The sequence below is a fragment of the Melanostigma gelatinosum genome (genome assembly GCF_949748355.1).
Source record: "Melanostigma gelatinosum genome assembly, chromosome: 4".
Classification (NCBI taxonomy): Eukaryota; Metazoa; Chordata; class Actinopteri; order Perciformes; family Zoarcidae; genus Melanostigma; species Melanostigma gelatinosum.
Window position 1 is genome coordinate 27,818,150 of NC_136637.1, and position 26,173 is coordinate 27,844,322.

The 26,173-nt window shown below is 47.3% G+C and overlaps 2 protein-coding genes across 3 annotated transcripts in view; one reads left to right on the top strand and one right to left on the bottom strand.

The window, feature by feature from the left end:
- ralgps2 (Ral GEF with PH domain and SH3 binding motif 2) overlaps positions 1 to 26,173 on the top strand; it is a 60,717-nt gene that overhangs the window by 23,435 nt on the left and 11,109 nt on the right. For both annotated transcript variants that reach the window (XM_079267170.1, XM_079267171.1), the window contains exons 6-10: positions 1,998 to 2,081; positions 5,292 to 5,381; positions 5,507 to 5,599; positions 7,429 to 7,555; positions 25,915 to 26,052. In XM_079267170.1, the coding sequence (XP_079123296.1) occupies positions 1,998 to 2,081; positions 5,292 to 5,381; positions 5,507 to 5,599; positions 7,429 to 7,555; positions 25,915 to 26,052 (532 nt within the window). The remainder of the gene's footprint in view (positions 1 to 1,997; positions 2,082 to 5,291; positions 5,382 to 5,506; positions 5,600 to 7,428; positions 7,556 to 25,914; positions 26,053 to 26,173) is intronic.
- Positions 9,912 to 24,310, bottom strand: angptl1a (angiopoietin-like 1a). The gene is made up of 6 exons (XM_079266834.1): positions 24,012 to 24,310; positions 16,123 to 16,380; positions 15,369 to 15,989; positions 12,612 to 12,805; positions 11,384 to 11,654; positions 9,912 to 11,139 (listed from the first exon to the last, which is right to left on the bottom strand). Exons 2-6 carry the CDS (start codon positions 16,310 to 16,312, stop codon positions 10,952 to 10,954), a joined length of 1,464 nt encoding a protein of 487 aa, XP_079122960.1. The 5' UTR covers positions 16,313 to 16,380; positions 24,012 to 24,310; the 3' UTR covers positions 9,912 to 10,951.

Below are 26,173 nucleotides of genomic sequence, written 5' to 3' on the forward strand. Positions count from 1 at the left end.
CTGTCGTCACCAGGATCTCGCCACAAATGTCATCTCTTGTTGCTGCAAACTTTCTTACTTAAACTCACTCTTCTCCCCCCCCCCCCCCATCCTCCTTTCTTTTTCCACTCTGTTCCTCATCTTCATCAGCCGAGGGGACACTTTTTCCAGTTTTCCATGAAGACGAAAGAAACTGCTGTGGCATCTTACATGAGGTCATCGCAATTCGTGGCTTAGCTGCAGCTGGTTATATTCCTCGTTGTTTATGTGATCCTCCTCACAGCGTGGCGAATGGATGAGGAGATCTCGAGACTGTAATTTTAGAGATGTTTGGGATTAGGTGAAGTCTTGGTGAGGAATGTTTGGCTTAGAATCTGATCTTCATTATCTTTGGTTGGATCCTTAAGGATGTTTTATTACCGCATCAGTTGTTGTTGAATGTTAGTGTAGATACAGTCGGCTTCTAGCAGCCGCACAGGGCTTCAACGAGACTGCTGCTCAGCCAGACCCGCATGTGGAAATGAAGAGCTGTCTGAGGTTTAGTGGAACCCGAGTATTTAAAACTCCTCCTTTCTCCAAAGACGCAACTGTTTAAAAAGAGACCATGAAGGCAAAAGAAGAATGCATTTAAATCCTAATTGTTTCTGGAGAGGCTGCGGATCACTTCCCTGCCGCTTAAACACGCACGAGGCGTCGGTTTATTACGCAACAGCTGACTAACAACTCTGCGTTGATGGCTTGAGGCTCAGCGTGACGGCCGGATGGATGATGCCCACGCGGTCCGGGATTGAAGGCTCAGTGTAGGCTGTTGAAACGTTGTGGTCTCGGTGAGACGTGGGACCGCCCGTTCGGGTGCACCGCCTACCTGGGTGGTCAGGTGGTGGTCCGAGCCTCGTGACACACACACACACACACGCACTGGCCTCACCAGCGTTGCGTGGAGGCTGGAGAGACTGATTGACGCGATGGCAGGAAGAAAGGGAAGCGCTTATTTAAAAAAAGGAGAGATGTTAAATAAACGGCGAGCGCTCCTCCGGTGAGACGGGCCAGTGTCTCCTCGCGGCTGATCGAGCTCCATCCTGTGACGGGGATGCTCCGACTCTGAGGAGGCTCCACATGTGCTCGTAAACGTCACGGGGAGATGAGCTGTATGGGCTTCTACAGCGTAGTCTCAACCTTATCCCTTCATCTCCTCTCTCTCCTCGCTTCCTCATCCTGACTCAGGCACTACAGGCCTTGAGACATCACCTCACCCATGCATGAATGTCTGCTTTTTAACATCTGTATTAGATATGTTACTTCTCTTTTCACCCCCACCGGCTGCCTCCAACCACTCCGGAGACTCGCCCTTGAACGTCTCCTCTTTGCGAGGACCCGATGCGGTCCAGGTCGGCCCGTTGTGAGCAGTTAGGTAGAGGTTGTTGCTTCCAGACAGTCTGTCTCACGTGATGGGGGGGTATTGTGTGGGGGAGCCTTCCCTGCTGTTACGTCAGTGTCCCTGGCCTTGCAGGCGCTCTGTAGGGGCCAAAGGGGGGTCCGGCGTCCCCTCGCAGAGTTTGTGTGGTCGCCGTCTTCACCTCAGCACTGAGGTCAGCAGCCTGAGGCCAAAGTGAGTCCAGCCTGGTGCTGTCCAGCCTGGACAGTAATCCTTTCATTCAATTACCTAGTTTTCATAATCTTTAGAAGCCAAAATCACAATTGAAAATCAAATTTAATTCGTCTCCGTGCCCTATTTGAGTCAATATTGAGTTTTGGGCTTCATACTGAGGCCGAGCGTGCTCCTGAATAACTGCACCCGTTTGTTCCTGCGTTCATCCATCACTCTGTCTGGCTCTTGTCCTCAGCCTCTCTCTCTCTCTCTTTCCTCCTCCTCTCCTCTCATGTCCTCCTCTGCGCTTCCCACTGAGCGACCTCTGACTTGACTGTTTCGTAGGTTCATTAAAATGCTGGCGTGTATTTAAAAGAAACTCTGGCTGAGAGCATAATGTCGGTTTCCCTGCTTGTTTGTTGGCTTTCAGGAGCTGTCGAGCTGCGGCTGGAACAAGAAGGAGAAGCACAGCTCCGCTCCGAACGTTGTGGCCTTCACCCGCCGGTTCAACCAGGTGAGGTGTCTCATTCAGTACTGCTTCAGCTCTCACCCAGAAGCTGCAATGTTAAGGATTTATGAGCCTGGGTCATCTAGGAACGGAGAAATTACAGCTCGTCTTTCCATCGTGTCCTCTGCCTCCATCCTCCGAGCACTGAATCATCACCCTAGCTCTCCCAGAGGTGGTTGGTTCTGAAGGCCGGCGTGTTCTGGCAGCGTCTAAATATCTCAGTGTGTCCTCATCATAAACAGTCCCTGGGTTATCTGACAGAAGGCAGTTTATTTCGTCCTCAGCTGGTCCTTGGTTCTGGCGCTCATGACGTTATTGATGCGGCTCCTGCATGTTGGTGCGGCACGCGTGGAAACCTTTTCCAGGCGTGAGCAGGAGTGTGTATGGCACGCTCCGCTAGTGCTCTGAAATCATCAACAGGAAGTTGTGGGTAATGATGTAAGGGGCAGCCGTGCCCTTTAATCCCCTTCCAGTGTTATTGCCAGGCTCCCTTTTAAGACCCACTTCACTGCCCTCCAGTGTAAATATGAGATGATCTAACAAGAATGTGTTGCTGTGGAAACTTCGGCCTCTATAGTGGATCCCAAGCGGTGATTCAAGAAGTTAGCTGCACACATTCAGTAAAATTTGCTTTTTTTTTGGATAATGGGACTTGGATTGGGAGGGCAGAGAGTCCCAGAAAGCTCCTGAGCACGAGCCAAAGACGTGTTCCGCTTCCTTCAGGCCTCAGGCTGTTGGCACGGCGCTCCGGGAGCCAATGGAGCGGAAGAGAGAATAATTCAGAGCCCATTATGATCAATGCACTGTAATTCTCTCTTATTGGGTTTTGTGTAGCAACTTGCATACAGTAGCAAAAATGTAATGTTTTCTTTTTTCAGAAATCATTACAGCAGTAATGGAGGATTAGTGGTGATTATAAACAAATGGGAATAGACAATATTCTCATAAAGCATCCCCTGCTTCATGGTCTGTGTGACTCTAAATGGACCATAATGTACTAAATGAACATCATGCTGTATTGAAGAAGACTTGAAACTAGAGACTGAGACATAAACTCATGTTTACAATGTTTACTGAGGTAATAAATCAAGAGAGAAGTAGAGTCATTTTCTCATAGACTTCTATACAACCAGAGGAGTCGCCCCCTGGTGGACAGTAGAGAGAATGCAGGTTTAATTCAACCAAAGCCCACTCAAATGTGACGGGTCACTACTCAGACTACAAACAGATATCAATAGTCTTGTAGATCAATCTGTTAATAAAGATTATATTTTATGTATTATTACTACTTCTAAAACAGTAACTTGTGGTTATTATGTAAATTATGCAATCAAAAAGGACTGATGTAGCTTATTCTCAAATGGGCATCAGCTTCATGTCAAAAGTGCAAAATTGTAAACTTTTAAAGGGCAACAATCACCAATTTATTCCAACTCATTGTTGGTGCAATGGCTTGTGGGTCATTCTTGGCACACAATTCTGACCATTGAACAAGCGTTGGCCCATCAGGGATCAGATCACCTCAAGTCTGCATGTCAGCAGGAGTCGCCTTCATCTTTGGCCAGATCTTCATTCCATGAAATGGTTTGATCCACGGCTATGAGCTTTGAGTCTGGCTCTGCTTCCTCTTATTTATGATTATCGAAGCGCTGGGAACTCCCTGCTCCATCTGGAGGCCTTCATACGCTAAATCATGCCATCCTAAATGAGGTCATCGCTGTGCAGCTTGGGAGGCCGACGAGGACCCAGGATCCCGTAACGAGCCCCGGTGGCACCGCGATTTGGACGGAAGCGCTTCGTCCAGATTGACCTCGCATATCAAGTTAGACTGCAGAGGAAGCTAAACGTGAAGCCGCCGCATGTTTTACAGATTTGAATCACGTTTTACAGTCAATGGAAACTCCGGTCTACGGTACTTTGAACTGACGCTGGAGGGAAGATGTGACAGCATTGACATTTTTTTTTTTTTTTTTTTTTTTTTTTTTTTTTAAGTTTCCTGCTTCTTCACATGAGGTCCCCGTCTCATCTCAACGCAAGATGCAAATAAAAGTTAAAGTAGAAGTCAGGGTCCACCCCGTCCATGGATCTCCTCTCCATTCCCATCACTCCCTCGTCTTGTTTATTGACCTCTTCATCGAATGGTGAAAATGAAACCCATATGGCTCTGTTTATTGTTACGTGTGTGTGTGTGTGTGTGTGTGTGTGTCTGCGTGTGTTGTGTTTATAGGGGGGAAGACTGAGAGAGTGAGTCGTTGGGTGAATTTATCTCTTCACTCTTCAGCTCCTCACCTCTTGCCTGCAACAAAAACAAGTCCAGGGTCTGTTTCCAGGAAAAAAAGAAAAGCCAGCTGTAGGCTGGAATTATGTGCACGTGAAGAATGTAGTAAAAAAAAATTAACTGTAAAGCAGACACACACACACCTAGTGGTCCGCGCCTCGGAGGATGGAGTGTTGAGACGCATCGGCGAAGTCAATTAATCAAGCGCAGATTAAAGTCGGACGGGCGTGGAGCAGAGCGAGCGAGTAGCTCGTGGTTGGAAGAAACGGTGGAGATGGTCGGAGCCTGGGACGGTCTTATCAGGACACAATGTGCAGACATCTGTGGGCTGCGAGAGCCCTGCGGCACGCTGAAGCCGACTTCCCCTCCGTTACCGCTCTTCCCGCTTCCCCTGTTCCTCTTTCCATTCCCCCTCTCCCCAGAGCTTTGACTCTGATCGATTCCCTGACTCATCTCTCTGCTAGTGCGAGTGCGTAATCAGAACTTTGGCTTACCAGCATTCTCCCCGAAGAGACGAGGTTTCCGACATCACTCTCGGTCTGGCCAAGTACTCTGAACACACTCCTCCTTTTTTTTCAGTTGACATATTAGGAGTTATTGTGTATATCTGTTGTGTAATCAGTTGGAATCGGTTGGATTTTCCTCCGAAGAGCTAGTTCCTAATCGAGTCTAATGGAGCGTTTACCCGTGAGCAGTCTGACCCTGAGCTCTCCTGCGCCGCTTTGTACTGGTTTGGTCCCAGAGTTCTCATGTCTGCGGGCCTTGGCTCTGGACTCTAAAGACTTGGCGTCTTTCTATGCGCGCACCTGAAATCCTCATTGAGTGTAACGCATGAGAGATAATGTTTTCTGTGTCAGGTTTGTCCTCCCCCGGCTCTGTTTTTGGCGAGTTTTGTGAGAGTTTATCGGTGTAGTAATCTCTTGTTTTTCTGTTTCTAGACGAGTTTCTGGGTGGTACGAGAGATCCTTCATGCGCAGACGTTGAAGATCAGAGCTGAGGTGCTGAGTCTGTACATTCGCACGGCCAAGGTACACACACACACACACACACACACACACACACGCTTGACACAACACTGTTGTTCTATCCTTGTGAATGTTTGCGTTGTAAACCCCACCTCATGCATGCTCTTTGTACTTTGAATTGTTGGCAGAAACTGTGTGACATGAACAACCTCCACGCGGTCATGGCTGTGGTGTCGGCGCTACAAAGTGCCCCCATCTTCAGGCTCACCAAAACGTGGGCGGTGAGTATATTTACAACATTTTGAAGGCACGTGTGGTTTGTTTGTAAGAGTGCTGTCGATAAACCGGGATGTCACGCAGATATGTACCCAAACACTGGACGCATTAACAAAGGCTGATTTAAAAAAAACTAGCACACAGAGTGGCTCGACACGATGGATGGCTCAGGGAAAATAAATAAACCAAGAGGACTGTCCAGAGCAGATCCACCGCTGGGACAGTTTATTCTGTAGACTTTTATTTAAAATGATTATCTGTAGTACACCTTTAAGCCATATGAGGAAGCCTGAATGTTCTGTTCTACTGACGAGAGAAATAAAAAACAAGAACCTGTTCAGTGAAAACATTTATTTGACCTCATTAATAGAGTGTTTAACATAGAAATAGAATAGAAGTAGAAGGAGCACCCCCATTCAAATTAACGTAGCAGGGCGGTCAGAGCGGCGGCCATTTTTTTGTGTCCAGCTGCCATTGCTACTGTTGTAGCAGGCTAACTTCCATACAAACTAAACTGAGTTTTTGCAGTAAGAACTAAAACGAGGAGTAGAAACGTTCCGAGGCACAGAGTAAATGTGTCAAATGGAACCTCATGCGTCTTTCATACAGCCTCGTCACAGCGTTGAAAAACACATCGCTCAGGCCAGACCAGTGACAACTTTGGCTTAATTTCAGGAAGCATCAAAGCGCAGCGCAAAATCTGCCTTCATTGGATCGTTTAGTGGCGAACTAACGGAGAGATGGCTAGTTAGCTAGCTTGCTAATTCCACCGTGCTTTAACGCTACACTGGTTACAGAAAATGAGCCGAACACCGGGCTGATGGCCAGAAGCACCAATTTCTAGATGAGGACGATTGTGAATGGGGACCCAGTGGTTTGTCAGATAAAGGAATGGTTGAGGTTTTCAGAGTCTTATTCTGTCATTTCTTCGTGCTGTCAGTCTGTCTCTTCGTGACCCCTTCACACCTTCACACAGAACAGAGCTTCTTTTGAACACGTCATCGTTTGTAGACCTTTATTTTTTCTGCAGAATATTATACATCTGTATCCATTTTAAACCCGTGTGAGGGATTGCCGCTCTGCTGCAGTGTTCTCATGGAAGCCGTAGCGCTTACATAATGGCATGATGAAGCTCTGATGTAATGGTGGAAATTTCTCATACCCGGCTCCACAAAAAAACCACAGGAGATTCTTTTAGCCAGTCAGCAAATTCTGTTGCTGGCCAGGACACAGCTCACCTGCTTCTGAGAGGACATACGGACACACACGGGCACACACACACACACACGGGCACACACACACACACACACACACACACGGGCACACACACACACACTGGTACTTCACTGGTACTTTCTGCTATCGTCACAACCTATGAAGTATCCGTTGTCAGCAGATCAAACGTACTGTGGTCTGATGCTTTACTGCTCACGCTAACTAGTCTGCAGTGCAGCCCTGTTGCAGGACTACGCTTCACATCTGTCGCTGGGCAACCAGACAAACAGACATCATGGACGGCTGCTTCTGGCTCTGTGGCCAAGTCATTAAAAGCAGCAACCAGCCAGAGAGTCAAGGTTTTGTTCTGCACAACACAACTGCATTTTATTATGACTGTGACAAACACTTCAATCACGAAATGTCTCGTTTGCCACTGGAAGGTCTTCGCTCTTCTTCCTGTTACCTGTTACTACAGCCCTTTGGTGTGTATCAGATTCCACTTATTAGTAAGTGCAGCTGAATGAAGGCGTCTTCAATGATGTTGTTTTTCCCCTTGGCCGTACGTGTTGCTTTTATTCTCACGCTCCCTTTTCTCCTCTCCATCTCTGCCCCACAGTTACTGAGTCGGAAGGACAAGGCGACGTTCGATCGGCTCGACTACCTGATGTCCAAAGAAGACAACTACAAACGTCTGAGAGACTTCATAAGCAGCCAGAGCATGGTCTCTTGCATACCGTACCTAGGTAACCGACACAAACATGCACGGCGTGGTCTTTGAAGGATGTTATCTTTACGGGCTGTTTACGGGCCGGCGGCTAATCTGAGGACAAATCCTCTGGGTTTTACTCAATGAGCTGTCTCTGCATGTGTGTCTGGTACCTTTTAATCTCATGGATTATTCAGAGCCACAGTCATCAGTCAGTCACCATGTATTGTCTGTGCTCTGTCCTCAGTACTGGCCTTCATGGATAAGTACATACAACCCCACTTCCAAAGATGCAAACTTCCCTTTTAAATATTTCTACTCCCTCCTTGCTTTGGTTACACAAATAACATCGTGTGTGTGTGTGTGTGTGTGTGGTTTCATTGCTGTACTGTTTGTTCCTGTTTTGACTTGATGATGACTTTGATGTGCTCTGCTGCCACGGCTGTTTCTCTTACCGTCGGGCTCGTATCATAGCTACTGCCGTGTGATTCAAACGTAGCCGCTCAAGTACGTGCAAACAAACACGGATGTCTGGAATCAATGACGGAGCGGCAAGCTTAATGCTGTGAAACGGCACACATGTGCCAGTTCAATTGTCCGTCCTCATTGTGTGTGTGTGTGTGTGTGTGTGTGTGTGTGTGTGTGTTTGAAGGGAAGACTTTCCGTTCACCAAGTGTTTCAGAGATGCATGACTACTTGGTCGTTGGAGCCTCCTTCGTGTGATGCGTGCGAGTAGGTCGGTGTTTCCTCAGTCCGAGCCCGTCAGTGATGCGTGTGGCCGTGTGATGAGTCACCAGCTGGACCGAGCCACGTTGGCACGCGGGAGGGGGAATCGCCCCCCCATCTCTCGGACGTTCTCCTCGTCATAAATCTACTATTCCTCTTGAAGGGGGGGTTCTCCTGATGTGTGGGTGCACGTGATTACATCTCTGCTCACGAAAACAAAGTACCTTTTTGAAGCTCAAGCTGAAGTCCCAACTCACCACTGAGGGGCTTCGATAACCACATGTGCCAAATACAAATACACCACAGGAGAGTTGGCTTGTAACAAGTGTGTTTGTGTATTTGTGCCACTTTTGTGACTTCCTATCGTGTTTCTGTCTTCGCTCCATTTGCATCTTTGCAGGTGTGATGCTTATCTCTGGTGATACAGGGCGCTGTGTCTGCTCTGCAGTCGCCGAGCTTCGGTTTTTCCACTGTGTGTGTGTGTGTGTGTGTGTGTGTGTGTGTGTGTGAGACTGACTGTGTGAACTCTGACCTGCTATTAGGCTTGGCAGACACAGCCTCCTCCTGTCTGCGCTCACCACAGGGCCAGCTTGTTAAATGCTCAGATGAGCTTGTTCCTGTTCTCCTTCCAGTGCAAGGACAAAGAGCCCACAGAGATGTATGGCTCCACTGTGATAAAAACACACGCGCTTTGAGAAATGTTTCCCCCGGCCCGTTGTGCTTTCACCTTCACGTCTTCACCGGCTGCCACGTAAATGAAAGCGGCACCGACCGCAGCGCTCCGTCGGCGTGTACGCTGGACTTGTTCAGCGCCGCTGTGTTTTTGACAGCGCTCGCAGCCCGATACACGATCGTGTAGTTTCATTTGTAAAACACTGATTCAAAGAAACACTTGGCCCACAAAATGACCATTTGTATCTCAATTGCTCGCCCAGTGTTAGCTTCCCTCCACGGTGAACGCCCTTCTGCCCTTCTGCTCCAGCATGCTGTTGCTGTAGTTGTTGGTGTAGCAACACTGTGTGGAATAATCAAATGTAGTGGAAAAGCACCAGGGTTAAGGTGTCGGATCAGAAAAGCCAGCCAACTGAGGGGTTCTTTTCCCTGCCGGTCCCCGTGACGTGCAGTCAGGAGGTGGTACAGCCGGGCAGAACCTGGTCTGGCCTGGACTCTTGGACCGCATTGGTATACAGTATTTTGGATGGCTCACAGTAAAGCCGACCTGCCAGCTTTTGTCTGCTCACTGACTGAGTGTGTGAGTGTTTGAGCTAAAATATGTTGATCGTGTCCGCGAGCTTTTCCCGCTGCCGTGACTCACGGGTCCACAGAGGAGCCACAACTCCAAGATGTACGTTGAACGGTTTTAATGTGGAAGGAATGTTCCCCTCCTTCTCTTCCCCGTCTTGCCCTGTCATCAATCTTACGGTCTCTCCGCTTCTTAAGTGTTCATCAAAATGTTTTTATAGCAGCATCAGTTATCTACTTCTGTCCTTACCTTGATATCGTCCAACCTGCTTCTGCACAGCTGACTTTGACATATTTCTATCCAGCCTCTGCTTCCCTTTTTCGCTCATGTTTTACATACGGCAAGTTTTCCATTCACGCTGGAAATCATTTTGAAACTTTCATGCTGTTCATTGACATGAAGCTGAGTGACGAGTAAAAGACCATTCAATGTTTCCAAAAGAATTTAATTTGATGAAAATTGGCAGAGCGTGTCTCATATTCTCAACATCCAGTCATGTCTGTGTGCGTGTGTGAGTGTGTGAGTGAGTGTGTGTGTGTGTGTGTGTGTGTGTGTGTGCCTTAGTTCAAGTGTATCTCTACATGGGGGGGGAAACGAAAAACACATTAAGAATTGTATTGTTACAGGGCTCGATATAAAATGGCCATGACTATATTTACTATAAATACACTGATAAATAACAAAGAATGGCAGAGTGACAACATTGTGAACGTTTGGCCTGAGTAGAATCACACCTTAAATTACCTTTTACAAACACAGCCAACGATATTTACATACCAAAGCCAGCTCAGCCATATGCACATTGGACAAGCACGTTGTTGCACCAGTTCATTTTCTGCGAGGGTCCGAGGAATCCTCCCAAAAGTCCTGACAAACCCCAGAAAGGAGTAAGACGGTAGGTTTGGCAAGTCCGGCCCTCTAACCGCTTGACTGTCGGGGACTCTAACCGGCAACACAACTTTACATTTTCCATGCTTTGGTTAAACATCCCAGTACATCCATCAAATACTCATTGGTTATGGGCGACACTACTTTCAAAAAGTCACCGTTAGCTGCTCTGAAGAAATCTCGTGTCTTTAGTAAATGACCATTTCCCTTTTTATTACATACAAGAGTGAGTAAAATAGGACACGTGCGAGTAATACTTGATGGTCCCAGGGAGCTTGTTGGGCCGTTACTTTCCAGACTGACGGGTAGAGGAGAGCTCTCGCTTCAGGAGGGCGATGGCATCGGTCTTCCTCTCAAAGTCAACCTGGGAGCGAGCCACGCAGACTGCTGGAGTCCTTATTGTCTGGCCATGAACACCTGCCACCCCCCTCTTCCTCCTCGTGTTTTTTTGCAAGGCACTGTTGCACGATGGCGGGGGAAGTCCTGGTTCTGCCTTTTGCAGTCTTAGTTTTATGGGTCGATAAAGATAAGGAGGGAAACTTGAGGTGCATCTGATGGGAGCCGCAGTCCGAGGGTTCAGTCGATCGGTCGGATCATGAGGCGGGCTGACTTGAGGGAGTAGAAACCTCCTCCGTACTCCGCCCAGAAGATTCCGTCCTGGAATTTGCTGCGGTAAACTCCCCCGCTGTACCACACGCCGTTCAGGTTGGTCTGGCCACACGCATTGTACCACCAGCCGCCCTTATGGAAGTGGGCGCAATTACCTACAAGAGAGGGACACGACATCGTAAGTGTGATGGACGGACAAAGGAGCTCACCGCCGGTTGTGCTGCTATACTGCGAGGCCTGTTGAGATGACTCTTGTTGGATGATATAAAACAAGTTTCAGACTCTTTTATGCCAAGAATATACCCTTTCGCACCCTTTCAAAGAGCAACAAACTCTTAATTCTTAAGAATATTCAGATATTGGAATTATTAGAACTCAAAAACTCATCGCCCCCCTCACCAGAAAATGCGTCCTTGTCCCGGTCGAGCGTGGTGAACTGTTTGCCGTTGTGGCTGCTGAACGAGTCCCCGGCGTTTCCCTGGTAGGTGCCGAGCCTCAGCCGGTAACCCTCGCTCTCCGACTCCAGGTGGAAGCTGCTGTACTCGGCGTACACCTTCTTCCCCGTCCAGTCCTCCAGCTCTATCATCAGCTTGTAGTCGCCCTGTTTCCCCAGGTTGTAAATGTTGTCCAGCCCGAGCCAGTGTTCACCATCTATGTTCCCAAAGCCTCTCTGTAGGGGGACAAAGCGCCACATGTTCAAGGTTGTGGTTCGTGTTAAAAATGTCATCGCGATGCAGCGCTTGGCCGACAAAGAGCAGTATTAAATTGAGTTAGCCGACACTGCGCGAGCCAACTGCAGGAAGAACGGATCTCTTTTTATTCGGTGGTCACTGGACTCCAATCGGTGTCCAAGAAACACAAACAGTAAAGCGGAGCGAGGTTAACGCGACTTCCTATCAGAGTGCTGACTTTAAGGAGTCTGGTGCCGGCAATCAAATCAAATCTGCTTCCCGTTGAGATGATGTGTTACGGCTTCAAACTGGGGTTTCTCACTTTCGGGGAATTAGTTGAATGGCAGTCGATGGTGATTTGGCTGCAGTTTGATGGATATTTGAATCGAACGCAGAGCTGCAGAGACGCATGTCTGTTCCTGATCCAAACAGCATGTATTTGATTTCCTAATATAATCTTACGACCGAGAGGAAAACTCTTACCCATGCCATATTTCTTTTTATTTAGTTTTTGTTGCAGAGAAAACTGAGACCAGACATTGTTTTTCAGCGGTGTATCAGTGTCATTTATTTTCTGTTCTTGCTCAGCTAGATCCTGGATCACATCTCAATCACACGGCTGACTCATGAGGGGAGAAAAAACGGATCTTCTCCAGTGGGGTTGAGCTGTATTTCCCTCTCAGCCTACCGCGGCGCTCTGATTGCGTAGATTTGCATGTTCCCCGGCCCCAGCTCTTGGCTGTGATTTCGGTGTGAGGAAATCCACCGCTAAGCTGTTTACATTGATGGAGCAAGTGCTTGCTTAGCGGACCCAAAATGAACCGCTGAGACTGGAATTAGGAAGGGAACAGCTGTGAACACAGTTCTCCGTCACGCTTTGAGATGTTTTTTTTTATTTTTCCCGCAAAAGAATCAGATGAAAATGTTGGGACCCCCTAATTGTCCCCTCAGCTTACCTTGTAGTTCTCCCAGTTCCGGAAGAAGTTAACCGAGCCGTCTCGCCTCCTTTGCAACACGGTCCATCCTCCGTTGTCGAGGCCGTGTTCACACCAGGCTTGGATCAACCGATCACTGACATTGGTCTTAAGCAGGTACATCCCACTGGTGGTGTGGCCGGCCTGTCGCACCTGGTAGCAGTCTTTGAAGGGACCTGTAGGCGGAAAGAACAGAGGAAGACAAAAATACTGTATGTTTGGTCTGATTTGTAAAGAAATGCATATTCCCATTTTCCACAATCCGTATGTCGAGAATATTCTTAATGTTCCACCGTTTTCTCAGTATTATGTTGTTTGGTAGTTGACGTTTAGCCCTTGGGGAAACATGTTGAAATGATTTATACCGGCCAGTAAAAAGCTAGAAATGACCATATAACTTAATGGCCTTGTCGACGCTGTATCCATATATTCTGTTACAGCCTCTTAATTTGTACTAAAACCATCCATTTCCTAAATTATAGTCAGTTTTATCCCCCTGAACAAATATACAATGCTACGCCTTCAATTGACCAAGATGGCTTCTTTTTTTTTTATCGCATATGCAAAAGTCATCATCATCAATCCAGGCGCTCTAGACGGCAGACAAAGAGAGAAGGGGAGCGAGAGTCGGGTCCGAGTGGATGTACCAATGCGCCACATTCTTTGGAAAATTGCTCCTTTTGCTCCAACCATCCAAACTTTACAAAGTAACACAAACCTTCATGTGCACACTTGTATTGTTAACTGAATATTCGCCTGGATGTAGCCTTTGAAATAAAGCCGTGTGGCAGCGCTGCACCCAAAGCTGATGCAGCTGAACCTAAACCCAGCATATTTCCTCTGTTTCCCCCTGTGTGAATATGTATGAACACCGGCATTGTACGCGGGCCTCCGGGGCCTAAAGGCCCGTGGACGATGGTTTTCTCAGCTGAATGTAGGAGCACATAGGGACCCAGTGTATTGCCCCAGCACAGATGCCTAAAACTCTCCAGCACAAGTTTGTATTTTTCTAGTAATGATACGTCTTCATCAGACCTGTCAGTGAGGGGGTTCTCTGACACTTTGTTAGTTTCTTTAAACAGAGGTTGAGTTTAAAAATAATGTCGGTCAACAAGTCATAGTAGTTTAAAAAGGGCTCGGCGAGACCAAACTGTGGTCAGGCAATGTGTATTTACAGTAGTAGGGAACCTACGTGGAAGAGAACCTATTAGCGGTACTTGGTGACTTGTATTTCGGTTGACCGTCTGCCTACATTCATCCATGTATACTAAATCTCATCACAAAGAAGAAGTACCCAGTGTTGTCACTGGGGATTCGGTGGTGTGTTTTATGGAGACAAGAGGTGGAAATATTTCGGGGGGATTTGTTTTTCTTTTCCTGAAAATGAACCGGTGAAGGATGATGTGTCGGCCACCAAAGCAAAAGCGATCCATCCCTTTCCGTTATTTCGCTTGGTTGTAGATAAATCAAGGGTGTCCAGATTGCCAGAGCCTGTTTTTTTTTGTTGTTTTTTTGTCCAAGGCTGAAACAAAGCTCTCAGTTTGTGTGAGCAGCAGATTAATGCTTACCATGGCATCCATGATGTGGCTGAGGCCTGTGGCGCTGCAGGAGTATTACATAGGAGCTCTCAGTTCTGATGAGCTATAATTGGCTATTAAATTGCTAAAGATACACTTGAACGGCATTGCGTCAACACTCTGACTGTGATAAATGCATCTGTTCTGACTGCATTAAAAAGTAAACATTTTACTCAGATTTTCCGTTTATGGTGGTGTGTTCTTTATGCTCCGACAGTTTTCCCTCAGTATAGATTTAAAAAATTGCAATATGTTGAATCCCAACCCCCTGTATCATGACATGTATCCTATCACCAGATTCTTGCCAATACTAGTAACAGTATTGTTGAAATACTACAAAAGATAAATCCTCTTTGTAATGGCATGGCAGGAACAGAAAGCTGATGTTGTATTAATAATGCCATAAGAAGTATTTTATATAGTCTGGCATATTGATTTGATGGCTTTATCTGGAGACTTCACAGTGTTGGATTTAAGCAGCGCTTTATATTATGTCACCCTACGAAGGAACTCCTCTGTCGGTATTCAAACATTTGATTCCCCTCTGTCAACATTCCCCTCCACAGTCTATTCGCCAGTCAAAATACAACCGCGTCAATTCCAAGTAGCATTTTAACTTTGCAAATTGGTTCCATATTGGAGATGATCTCAGATTTCAGAATCCGTCAATCTCCGTGACAAACGTGCAAAGTAGCCTCACTTACTTGATTTGATAGCTTAGTCTAGCGGCCAGAGACTGGATGGACTACCATCAGATGTGTGCTCTTGTGTTTGCCTTTACGTCTTCCATAGACTTAATGTAAGTCTCACTCAAGCCTTGCAGTGGATATATATCCCCGTTCTCTAAAGTCTTTTTTTATTGCTGTTCAAAGAGGCGTAATCCACCTCCTCCTAATTTGGTGCATATGCTCAGAGCCGTGCTGCCAATACAGACGGCCAAGTGGGAATCATAGGAATGTATGATTTCACTGCCTCGTTGCCGTGCCAAGAATCAACCCGCTGTGCCTCAGCAAAACCAACTGTAGCGAGAAATTACGTTGTTAATTGCAGTCCTTAGCAATTTTCCCAATTATTTGCACACACAAACGCTAAAGTACAATTACCTAAATGACCGGTCACTTATTTCTTCATCATCGCCTGCCACTTTAAAATTGGTACATACCATCGGTGGTAAGTGTTCCCTGTGGTGGTGGAGGGTTGATCCCAAATGGGCTTGCAGTAGGGGAATCCATGCGCGATCCTCTGGCAAAGACCCGGTTGTTATGGTCCCTCTGTATCTCGTTGGTGAAGCGATTGTTAACTGGTAGATGCTCCGGTACCACCTGCACCAGCGGGGGAACTACGGGCAGCTCACCGCGTCCCACTGTCCTCAGACACTGCTCCTCCAGTGCCGAGATGAGAACGGACTGGTTGTTGACCACCCCGGCCATTGTGGAAAACCGGGCCGCCAGCTCCTTGTACCTTGAAGCCTGTCGCATCATCTCCGAGGTCACGTTGAGGACGCGGTTCTCCAGCTGGGCCAGCTCCAGCGAGTTGTCTCTCTTCCTGATGATCTCATGCAGCAGCTGCATGTAGAGTTGGGTCACCCTGGAGTTCATGTTCCTGCTCTCTTTCCGCAGCAGCTTCATCTCGGTCACCAAGTTGCCATCCACATCCACCACCAGCTGCAGCGTCTCGATCTCACGCCGCTGTTTGTTGAGCACCTCCCGCACATCTGCGATGTCTATACGGGTCACTCTGTCCTTGTCTGGCTCTGGGCCTGTGGTGCTTGCACAGATTGGACCTGATGACAGATGTGAATTACTTACGTTACCAAGAGGCTATTTCAATGTGAGAAAAGCAGAGGATACTTAAATGAAGACGACCATACGATAAACATCTGAAACTGTGTTCCAAAAATAAGTTATCCTTCGAACCTATGATTTTCTGTTCTGGTACCAGGAAGGTGTAGGAACACTTTCTGTCATCGGGGTCGATGGGGGCTCTTTTACTCCTGATGAGAGACAGCCCTTTGGTCCTCCGGGATTCCCTGGAGCTCCTGCAGTGACTTTCCTCCCAGAGGGAGAGGCACAGCAGGGCGCACAGGCTCCACGTCAGCCCCTGCATTGCTGTCGGCTGGTTGGGTGGATCGATGGACAGCTGCTGGTGCTCCCTCCAAGTCCCCCCAGGCCTCCCTGCAAGAACACAAGATCGTGAGACTTTGGACTCTGAAGGAATGTTAACCGCGGAGGTGTTGATTGATTGTATGCTGTCCCAGAGCAGAGGAGCTATCTGGAAATCTATTTCACACCTTTTCAAATATTCACAGGCAATCAGTAATTGTTTCGGAAAGTGTTCACTAAGAGTCGTTTGTGTGGAAAGATTGAAAGACATTTGCTGTTCAGGCCACAGGACGAGGTCTGCTTTCTGTCTCAGCTGGTTCCCCTGCTGAGGTCCTGTTGGTTTCCCTTCTGTTAAAGAGGTCTGCCATGTGGCTGCTGGCTATGCTTTATCTGTGGTACCTTTCCTGAGTCTTTCTTCATCTTCTTTACTTTGGGGATGCAGATTATTTTTTCATATATTTCCACCCTCTTGTCTTGCGTAGTATGTACCTGAATGGGCTTTTTTTTCAAGGTACCTAGTTCAGCTTTTGTGTCTGGGACGTATATCGTACATTTGTTCTGACACAGGCTAATGTAGATCATTAAGACTTTCAAACAACACTAGAATCAATCTCAGGATGAGAATAGTCTTTTGATATAATTTGCTTATTGTTTCAATGCAATTCGACACCATATGAAATACACTCTTCACTGCTTTTGTTATGGTTTTTCTACCTCTCTGCATCTTCTTTCCAGCAACACGGACAGTGTTGCTGGTGCAAGATTATCTTCACACGTCTGGATGCAACGGATATGCAAGTCAGAACACTTAAGGAACTCTTGGCTCCTGATTTGTGTTCTTAGTATTTGGTTAAAGGGTCTCTAAGAGGGTTCAAGACCTCCCTTCCTGCTCAGAGATCTGACCCCACTGTCCCGTGCGAGCACAGTGCCGCCCTCCCACTACAGCATGCTGACCCTTAATTCCGATGCAGCTTCCGGTGAGACCGGTTAAATGTGCTCACCCCTGAGCGCCCGCTGCTCCACGTGGCTCCGTACGTTCAGTAGGAGGTGGTACTTGTGTTTCGCTTGAAAGATTTCACAAACAGGCCGCCTCTACAGGGGTGAGAGACGAAAGTGAGGGAAACTGTGTGAGACGAGTTGTCTTCTGCCCTTTCTAATCCGCGGGGTCGCCTCCTTCTTACTCCTGCTGATTCTGGTTCAGTTTCTCATCAATGCACAAACACTTACACAGACGCACGCACTGCTCCATTTAACACCCTGGCCTGGTCCTGTGGAAGGTCGATGCGGTTTCGCCCTCCTAAGCCGCTCCACCACTCTTTACTTAATGCCACATCATTAAGTCCTACCTCCACCCTGAAGCCCGGGGCCCCGTGTCTCTCCTATGTGACGCCATTGTGGTTCTTCAGGAATTCTGGGAATTCTGTTACTTGGAACAACCGCTAATGACTTCAACAGCAGCGTCAGCAGTGTCGCTATGACTGGCTTTCTACTCTTGCTGGGAGCGCCATAAAGTCTCCATATTTGGCATCGTCCACATGCCCCCTTAGCATGAACAGCTCACATTACATTACAGATCATCCATCAGCTGTCGCCTCCTTCATTTCTCATATCTTTCTTCTTTTTCCCCCCCCATTCTCCTTCCCTTTCTTTCCTGTCTTCTGGAGTCAGATTTTCTCTTGGGTGGTGGTTCTGGGTACGAGGGGCCTAGTCTCGTTCATGGAACCACAACATATCAAAGACATTCCAGGGAACGTGGAAAGGTCACCGGTGTGTTTTTGAAGGTACAAGGTTTACAGCGTTCCCTCAGAACATGCAGTGCAGCTTCTTTTTTTGTTCTACCCCAACGAGCAGAAACTAAACTCTGCTGAAGTGCTTGGAGACCAGGAAGAAAACAAAGTGCTCACCTCTGGGAGTGAAACGTAATGCATATAGAGTAGATGTCAGCATATCGTCCCAGCACTTCTGGTTTTAGCTCACAATGGAACTATTTCGCTGGTCCTGTATGTATGTATGTATGTATGCATTTGTTATGAAGTTCAGCGCATGTACCATTTAATTTCCATTCGCCGTGTAGTTTTCCTTAAGCCCACGTGTTCTAGTACTGCATGTCTGGAGTAGTGTGCCTTGTCTAGCATGAGCAGTGTTTCCTGTTATTCAGCTGGGAATGCATTGTGAGGTGTGTCAGAGAAATGTTCCTAACAATCAGAACCTGGAGGAGCACTGAGCTTTGTATACAGATACTACAGAGATGGAGACAAGGAGTGAAACAAAGAGCAAAGATTTAACAGCAGTGGATTAAGATGGATAAGACTAATAATGATAGAAAGTGGGCTCTGGCCCCCTTTCCCTTCCTGGCCAGGTATCATGACCATAACTAACATATCTCTCGTGAAATACTCTCATTCCCTTTTTTAATCTTGACAAATCTGCACTCTTCTCTCTGCCTGTTTCTTTCCATTTAATTACATTCCTCTCTGTTTAACCCTCTCCTCCTCCTCCTCCTCCTCCTCCTCCTCCTCACTTTCCCTTCCTTCCAATTTTTTGAATACTTTCCCTTTTCTTTGCCTTCTCTGTTTTGTATTCCTTCTCCTCTTTCCTCTCCGGGTCTTTCGGTTACAGCTAAATCACTTCAGCAACAGATTGCAGATGTGTATGAAAGCCCTCGGCTGTAAGCAGCGCAGCGAAGAAGAGAAATTGAAAGTAATTTTCTCCCTAATATGAGTAGGATTTATAAAATGTCTCGTTGGCTCAGCCCTACAGACAAGCTGGTGTTCCATTACATCCATGTGAACGACAGGAGTTGCAGCAGCCAATTTAACTCCGCCTGTCTTATATTCTGGCAACAGTATGAGCTCTGCTGGGTCCTCACCCTGCTAATAGTTATTAATAGTCAGGAGACGCATTTCCCCCCTCGCTGTCCGTCTCTCTCTGTGCCTGTCTGGGCTGTGGTTTAATTTATTTTCATGGCTGTTATTGTTTGAGGACAAGCAGGGTTCATCTGTAGCGCACCTCGATAAAGGCCCCCCCCCCCCCCCACACACACACACACACACACTCCGTCTTGAGGTGTGTGTATAGCGAGGGCACTGGCTTTCGTTTACATTGCTTTTACTGTTTAGACGTTGACCATTAATAGTGATCAGCTCTGCTCCTCTTCTGCCTGTCGTCGGGGAGGAAATCACCAGAGAACTCGTTAAGCTAGACGGCTGCTTACGTTGCTGCTGTTCTCGTTGGTTAAACGGCATAAAATACGCTGGTTGTTGGCACAGAAAGACAGCCGCACGCCTCACTGGTGTCCTCGGGTTACTCTGTCTGTAGAGCGCATGCATCATTTTGTCATCCGAGCCAAAACAAACCGCTTAATAAACCGACTGATAAACAATTAGTATAAACTGCTTTCATGGAAAATTGGCTGAGTGCAGGTTTGGGCTGTATGTCATTGCCATACAGTATTTATTATACTTACAAAAGTTTATCTGAAAGAGTTTCAACAAAAACGATCATAACCTTCATGAAGGCAGGATTTGTTGCAGAACTGACTTAGTTGTAGCTAGGTGTACCTAATAAACTGGCAGTTTATTTACACGTGTGTGGGCCCGCATACGTACATATACACGTGTGTGTGTGTGTGTGTATATATATACGTATATATGTGTATATATATGTATCTATGTATATTATATCTATCTATCGAGAGATACCAATACCTGTATCATAAATGCCTCTGATACAGCGATCATATCACACCCTTCATTGAATACAGCCGTTTAAAGATAATGATAAAATCAACAAATTGATGTTTTTAACGCGCTGACGTCACATCGGTACTTGGTGTCGACCGGTACGTGAGTTCAGAATCTGTTTCCCGGAAGGAAAAACGTTATCGTGACATCTCCAAATATATAACGTCTTAGACGAAGGACTCGCAGGAAGTCAGATAATCAGTTTATCTTTCCTGAGGCTTCACGCTCACACGAAGTGAACACAAGCCGGGAGAATCCGTCGTAATGATGTGCTGGTACATTTGGAGAGCACAGGACTTCTCATGCACATATCTGATGAGGAGCACGAACGAGAGCCCATGAGAGTAAAGTTCAGATGCCGGCTGTCGTCCTGCCAGAAGCGTCTTTTGATAGTTTAGGACGCTGTGTGGGTTTCTGAACTCCTGGTCTCGTGGTGATTTACCAGTTCTGATGGTTCGCAGTTCAAAAAAGCAGGACAGAAATAGATTTATATTTTTGTCGATGTATTTCTCAGCCTCTAAAATCCCCCGGCTTCGCCTCGCTCCCCCATCTGGTCCTCAGACTTTCCCACGACAAGTCCAATATGCCCCAAAACACACAACCCATCATCACTGGTCAGAGGGAAGAGAGAGAGAGACAAACATACGGCAGCGCTGCGTTACATGACGACGTGGAGCTCAGCCAGCTCTGCTGTTGGTACACAGCCAGAGGCCGAGACCTCCTCCCAGCATCTCATCCACACATGATGTCACCAGCCACCGTTTACGAGTTACACGACCACCTCGTTCGCTCGGTCCCTCAAAGACGCAAGTCGACTCGTTCGTCTGTGCTTGCCGACGCGATGGGTCACACGGCCACGAGTGGGAGACGGAAGAAGAGCCGACCGCTGAGCAACTGTCTGACCAGTAAAGGAAGAAAGGATGGAATTAAAATGAGCTAAAGAAACGGCTACGTGAGGTCATCGAGGATGTGGGCTGGAGATGTGAGCGCAGCATGAGGCAGTAAAAGTACTGACATTATGAAGCCATCAATAAACACACTACACTAAAAACGGCACTGGAGACGAGGAAGAACTCGTAAAAGCCTCATTCACGAAAATGTAGAAAGCTCACAGAATACTTCAACCACAGTGGAGCAGGAAACGCATCGGGGTACGGCATTAATGGAGTTGTTTTATTAAAAACTACATGTTGGAAATATTAAAAGGGAAATCAAGGCAGATCCAAAGAGCTAGAATAAGATTTTCTCCGCATTTATAACACGAGTTAGTAATTAAGACATGAGCCAATCGCTAGAATAATACAAATGAATGAAGGACGAGGTGGAAAAACGGAGAAGTTAGATTGAGTGTTTCTACTTAGACAGACATCAGCTTGTGGTTAGAACACAACCCGACGGGCTGGTTACCTACCCAGAACCACTAGCTGCTGGAGAACCCCTTTTTATAGAACGGGGGTTTCAAGGGTTCCTTCTCAGATTCCATTACCAACCCTTTTCACCCAAAGACCCCTTAGAAAGAGTTCCTCAAGGCTTGTTGAAAGCATCGGTGTATATAAAAGGGTTCTGTACAATCTAGAGGGAACTCTTGGAATGTCAAAGGCTTCTTGGGAGAACTACTTGGGAAGGTTCTTGTAAGCTCCTTTCAACATCCAGAGAGGGTTCTGGGTGAGATCATTGCACAGAAGGTCCTCTGAAGAACCTTTCACAACCTTTTTTGTGTTGGATTCTTGGTTGAACTTTCTGAACTTGTTCCAGATGGAAAATGTATATAAGGGTCTACCAGGAAGCCAAATGGGTTCTCCTGCTAGTTGGTAGCTTTTTATTTATAAGGAGGAGTTCATCTTCAGGATGCTGTATTACTGAGCAGGGAGCCCCGAGGCCCCGGGTCCCCCATCTGTTTTCCTTCTTCTGGAGGGAAACTCTAAACATGTGGGCTGAATTTTGGGGGGGGTCAGAGGTCTATATGTGGGATTAGGGAGCCGCCCCACCCTTCCTCTCTCCCTCCCCCCCTCCCCAGCCACACACAACCGCTCCACAAACCCCTGCAATCAATCGGCCTTTGTGGTTTTTTTTTGCACAGCACATGAATGCACAAACACGTCGTTCTCATATCCGAGGTATCCAGAGTTCTTATCTGTCATACTTTGTCTAAACTCTCTCTAATCCTCTTACCAACACACACAACCTGCCCCTCAACACACACACACACAACCTGCCCCTCAACACACACACACAACCTGCCCCTCAACACACACACACACAACCTGCCCCTCAACACACACACACAACCTGCCCCTCAACACACACACACACACAACCTGCCCCTCAACACACACACACACACACACACACACAGCCTCGGGTCACATAGTGACACGATTGGCCGCATGCCCATCTCCCCTAAGAAAAACTAAAAGTGGGCCGGTGCTGGCTGAGCTATCGATGCCCCGCTGCGTTACAACATGGTGTGTGTGTGTGTGTGTGTGTGTGTGTGTGTGTGTGTGTGTGTGTGTGTGTGTGTGTGTGTGTGTGTGTGTGTGTGTGTGAGAGACGGGGCGGCGGGTAACGAGCTCTGACAGTCTATCGTACAAGCACGACCTGACCGCGATGTACTGGCTTGTCCTGCAACAGACTTTCTGTTTGAAGTCTTTCCTGCTCTGTGATTTACAGTCCTGGGCTTCGGGTGAACAGACCGGTTAGGTTACGTGTGGATTGGTTGTAATGACACCCCCCCCCCCCCCCATGCAGGTGAACCCGAGGGCCAAGCACTGCCGGCACAGAATGTTCTGGGTGTTTCTCAGGCAGCTGCTCCCTCCTTCTCTTTTTTTTCTTTTCCAAGCTGAGTTATTGGAGGTATTGATCTCGTGATTTATTGCTCTACTCATGAAATGTTTTCTTAGCCTTTTGCCATTTTTGGCCTTTTTTTCCCCTCAAGCTTTTTGAAGCTCAGAGTCGTGCATGTTCTCATACGTGTGTGCGTTATAGTGTCCTCTCGCTCTCTCTCTCTCTCTTTGTGGTCGTTTACAGCATTCACAGATGTGGCTTTGCAGCGAACACAGTATTTTCCACAGATCCCACCAACCGGCCGGAACGTAAGTGAAAACATTTGAAGATAATTGTGAGTCGGCGATATGGAAGCGCACCAGATTGATGCCATTAGTGTTCAAAGCTTCTTTTTCCTGCTATCAGGGAAAGGTCGCGACTGTCCCTGGAGTGCATCTGATGGAGGATGTGGTTGGATTATATTCTATCATCCTCTTTTCTTTTCTTTTTTTTTCCCCACAAATCTGTCAAAGGGAAAGTAAACTTTTAACCCCGTTAGTGGCCAGGCTCAGATGGTGCTGTATTAGGAAGCCGAGAAAAAATAAACAAGCCTGGCTCCAAAGCCCAAATCTCCCCATCCGATCAGATCAGCCTCCCTCTGGTGTTCTGCTGGAATGTGACTTTTCTTTCTCTATTTCGCTTTCTGTTTCTCTTCAGGTCGGGCATACTGTGGATTTTAGCTAAATGTTAATAGTTGAGGTGTTTCTCCTTCTTGCATCATAAATAAAACACAAAGGCACCAACGCCAACCTTTCTGTATTTAAGGCATTTTTTAAAGTTGACCCTCTTCACAATGAAAATGCCAAAATCAACAAGCACCGGAATTCATTCCTGTATTTTTTTTTCCCCAGACAAATAGCACCCTACACCCCCCCTTAACACCCCTGACCCGGTCTCATTTACATGTGTTGCATGCACATGCATGATGCTCTACATAGTGTATGTCAGGCCTCAGATTCCAGAGCAAAGCCAAAGGAGCATTGCTAAATGTTTCTGTCTGCAGCCGGAGCCTCCAGTCACCAAACGTCCTAACCTCTCAGCCACAGCTCTCACAGCTGCCCACACACACACACACACACACATTGCACACACTGCAAAAACAAAGTTGGAAACAGAATGAACTCGGGCAACATTTACCTTTCGTTGTGTGTGTTACCAGTAGTGGGGGTGTGTTCCCTTCGGTTATAGTTTCACGTGTGTGTGTGGTGTCGGGTCTTCACCGAGCTGCAGTGCTCAGGACTCATCTCTCTGTCTCGTTGTCCCCGTCTTCTGAGCTGCTCTGCCCTCCACTTCTGTCCCGCTGGTGGAAAAATCACAGGAAGTAAAGTCTTTTTCTGAACGAGGACCCTACTTCCCCAAAACGACGGTCTCCTCTCTGTGGACTCAGCTGTCCTGGGGCCCGGGCTCGGGCATGGTGCAACAGCCGGCCACTTCAACAGACGATGACTGTTGTGTGATGTCTGACGACCGATGCCTTGAGTTTTTCACAAAGGATGGGGGAGACTGGGAGAGGTAGAGGGAGGGGAAGGAGGACGAGAGGGGAGGAGAAGGGGGGGGGGGGAGAGAGTTTGAGATTGCCTTTTTTTTTCTTTTTCTTCTCTGTTTTTTTGGAGTGGCCCAGCCTACCTCTGATGTCACTCCTTATGGAAAAAAAAAGACAGAAAAAGAGAATAACAGAGCGGCCTCATTAAGTTCCTCATCCTCAACAATGAGCGTCTTAGTTTTAATACAGGACACGAAGTGAGTTGAGTGAAAGGAAACGAGACCAGCTTGAAGTCTGGGGCACAGGCATGAACTGCTTTGAACCCCCTCTTTTTTGGGGGGCATTCTCCTTTCTCCTTCTTAATTCATTAAACCTTCATTTAAGCAGATCAAATCCATTGAGAAAATAGCGATCTGGCCAAGAAGGCAGCAAATTTAAATGTCAAATGCACGTCGATTTCATCCATACAATGGAACAAAGACAAAACATTTCATTCAGTTGTGTAAAAACTGAAGTCCGTGCATCAACAAAATGTTGAACAGACAGTTACGTACAGGAAAAAGGGCATTTTATGTATTTGTGGTTAAAACTTTTGGTAAAAACTGTCCAGCAAGATGAGCGTTGAGTCTGGCCTGATGACAACTCTCTTTTCCAGACTGCACTGGTGGCACCTTCAGCAGAGGGAAGAGCCGATTGTAATGCTGCTGAGGCTTCTGAGCAGCTTCCTGTTGAGCTTCAGCTGGGTATGTGAGATCAGATATGAAGGAGAAGGGGGGGGGAGCAAAATCCTCACTCTGGGTGAAGTCTGAGCTCATCTGGTCCTTTATCGGCGCTGTCGTTTACTTAAATGTGTTTGAGTTCAGCAGATGGCGGGTGACGTTTTCTCCATCATTTGTGAGCACATTTCCTCTTTCTTACCCGGAGCTTTTTATTCTTTTAATACAAGTTTTGCCACATGTAAACACACACACAGTGTCCGTGTACTCTAAACCACAGGTCCTCTAAGAGCGTGTGTGTGTGTGTGTGTGTGTGTGTGTGTGTGTGTTCCAGGTATGGATTTGTGCATGACTAACTGCTGTCATGCCCGACGTGCTCTCAAAAGAGCAGCTACAGTGGTTAAGCCTTCCGGATCTCCCTCTTCCTCCTCATCTCTCACTTCCTGTCGTACAGCCAACTGCTTCTCCCGCTCACCGCCTCTCCGTCTCTGATTCCAGTCAGATGGTTGTCTGTGCAGGGTTCTTATTCCCATCTCCTTCATATCAAACCAGCAGTCTGTGATCACCAGCTGGTCTTCACACCGAGAAATCCACAGCTGCAGCTTGCGTCACGCACCAACAAAACTGGCCCTGTTTGCGATGTCCAGCCTCGTGTTTGCTTTCTAATGAGATGAGCTTTCCGTGTTCGGGCATGAAAATACCCGATTACCCCGCCGGTAGAAACGCCTCCGACAGATGGACACCGTCCTCATTCGGCTCCCGACTCAATCGAGGATGAGCGGAAGAACGTGTTTCTCCCGGTTTGATGTAACATTTGGCGTCTTTTTCTGCTTTATTTCAGGGATGTACCTGTCCGATCTGACCTATATCGACTCGGCCTATCCCTCCACGGGCAGCATCCTGGAGAACGAACAGCGATCGAACCTGATGAACAACATGCTCAGAATCATATCGGACCTGCAGAGATCCTGTACCTACGGTGAGTTAAGCTGCGAGTCATTTTCAATGGAAGCTCGAGCAACACAACGAGAAAAGACTAGAGGACTCGGGTTTAAGCTTCAGCAAGAGTACGCTCGATTTAAACGTCAGCCAACCGAAAA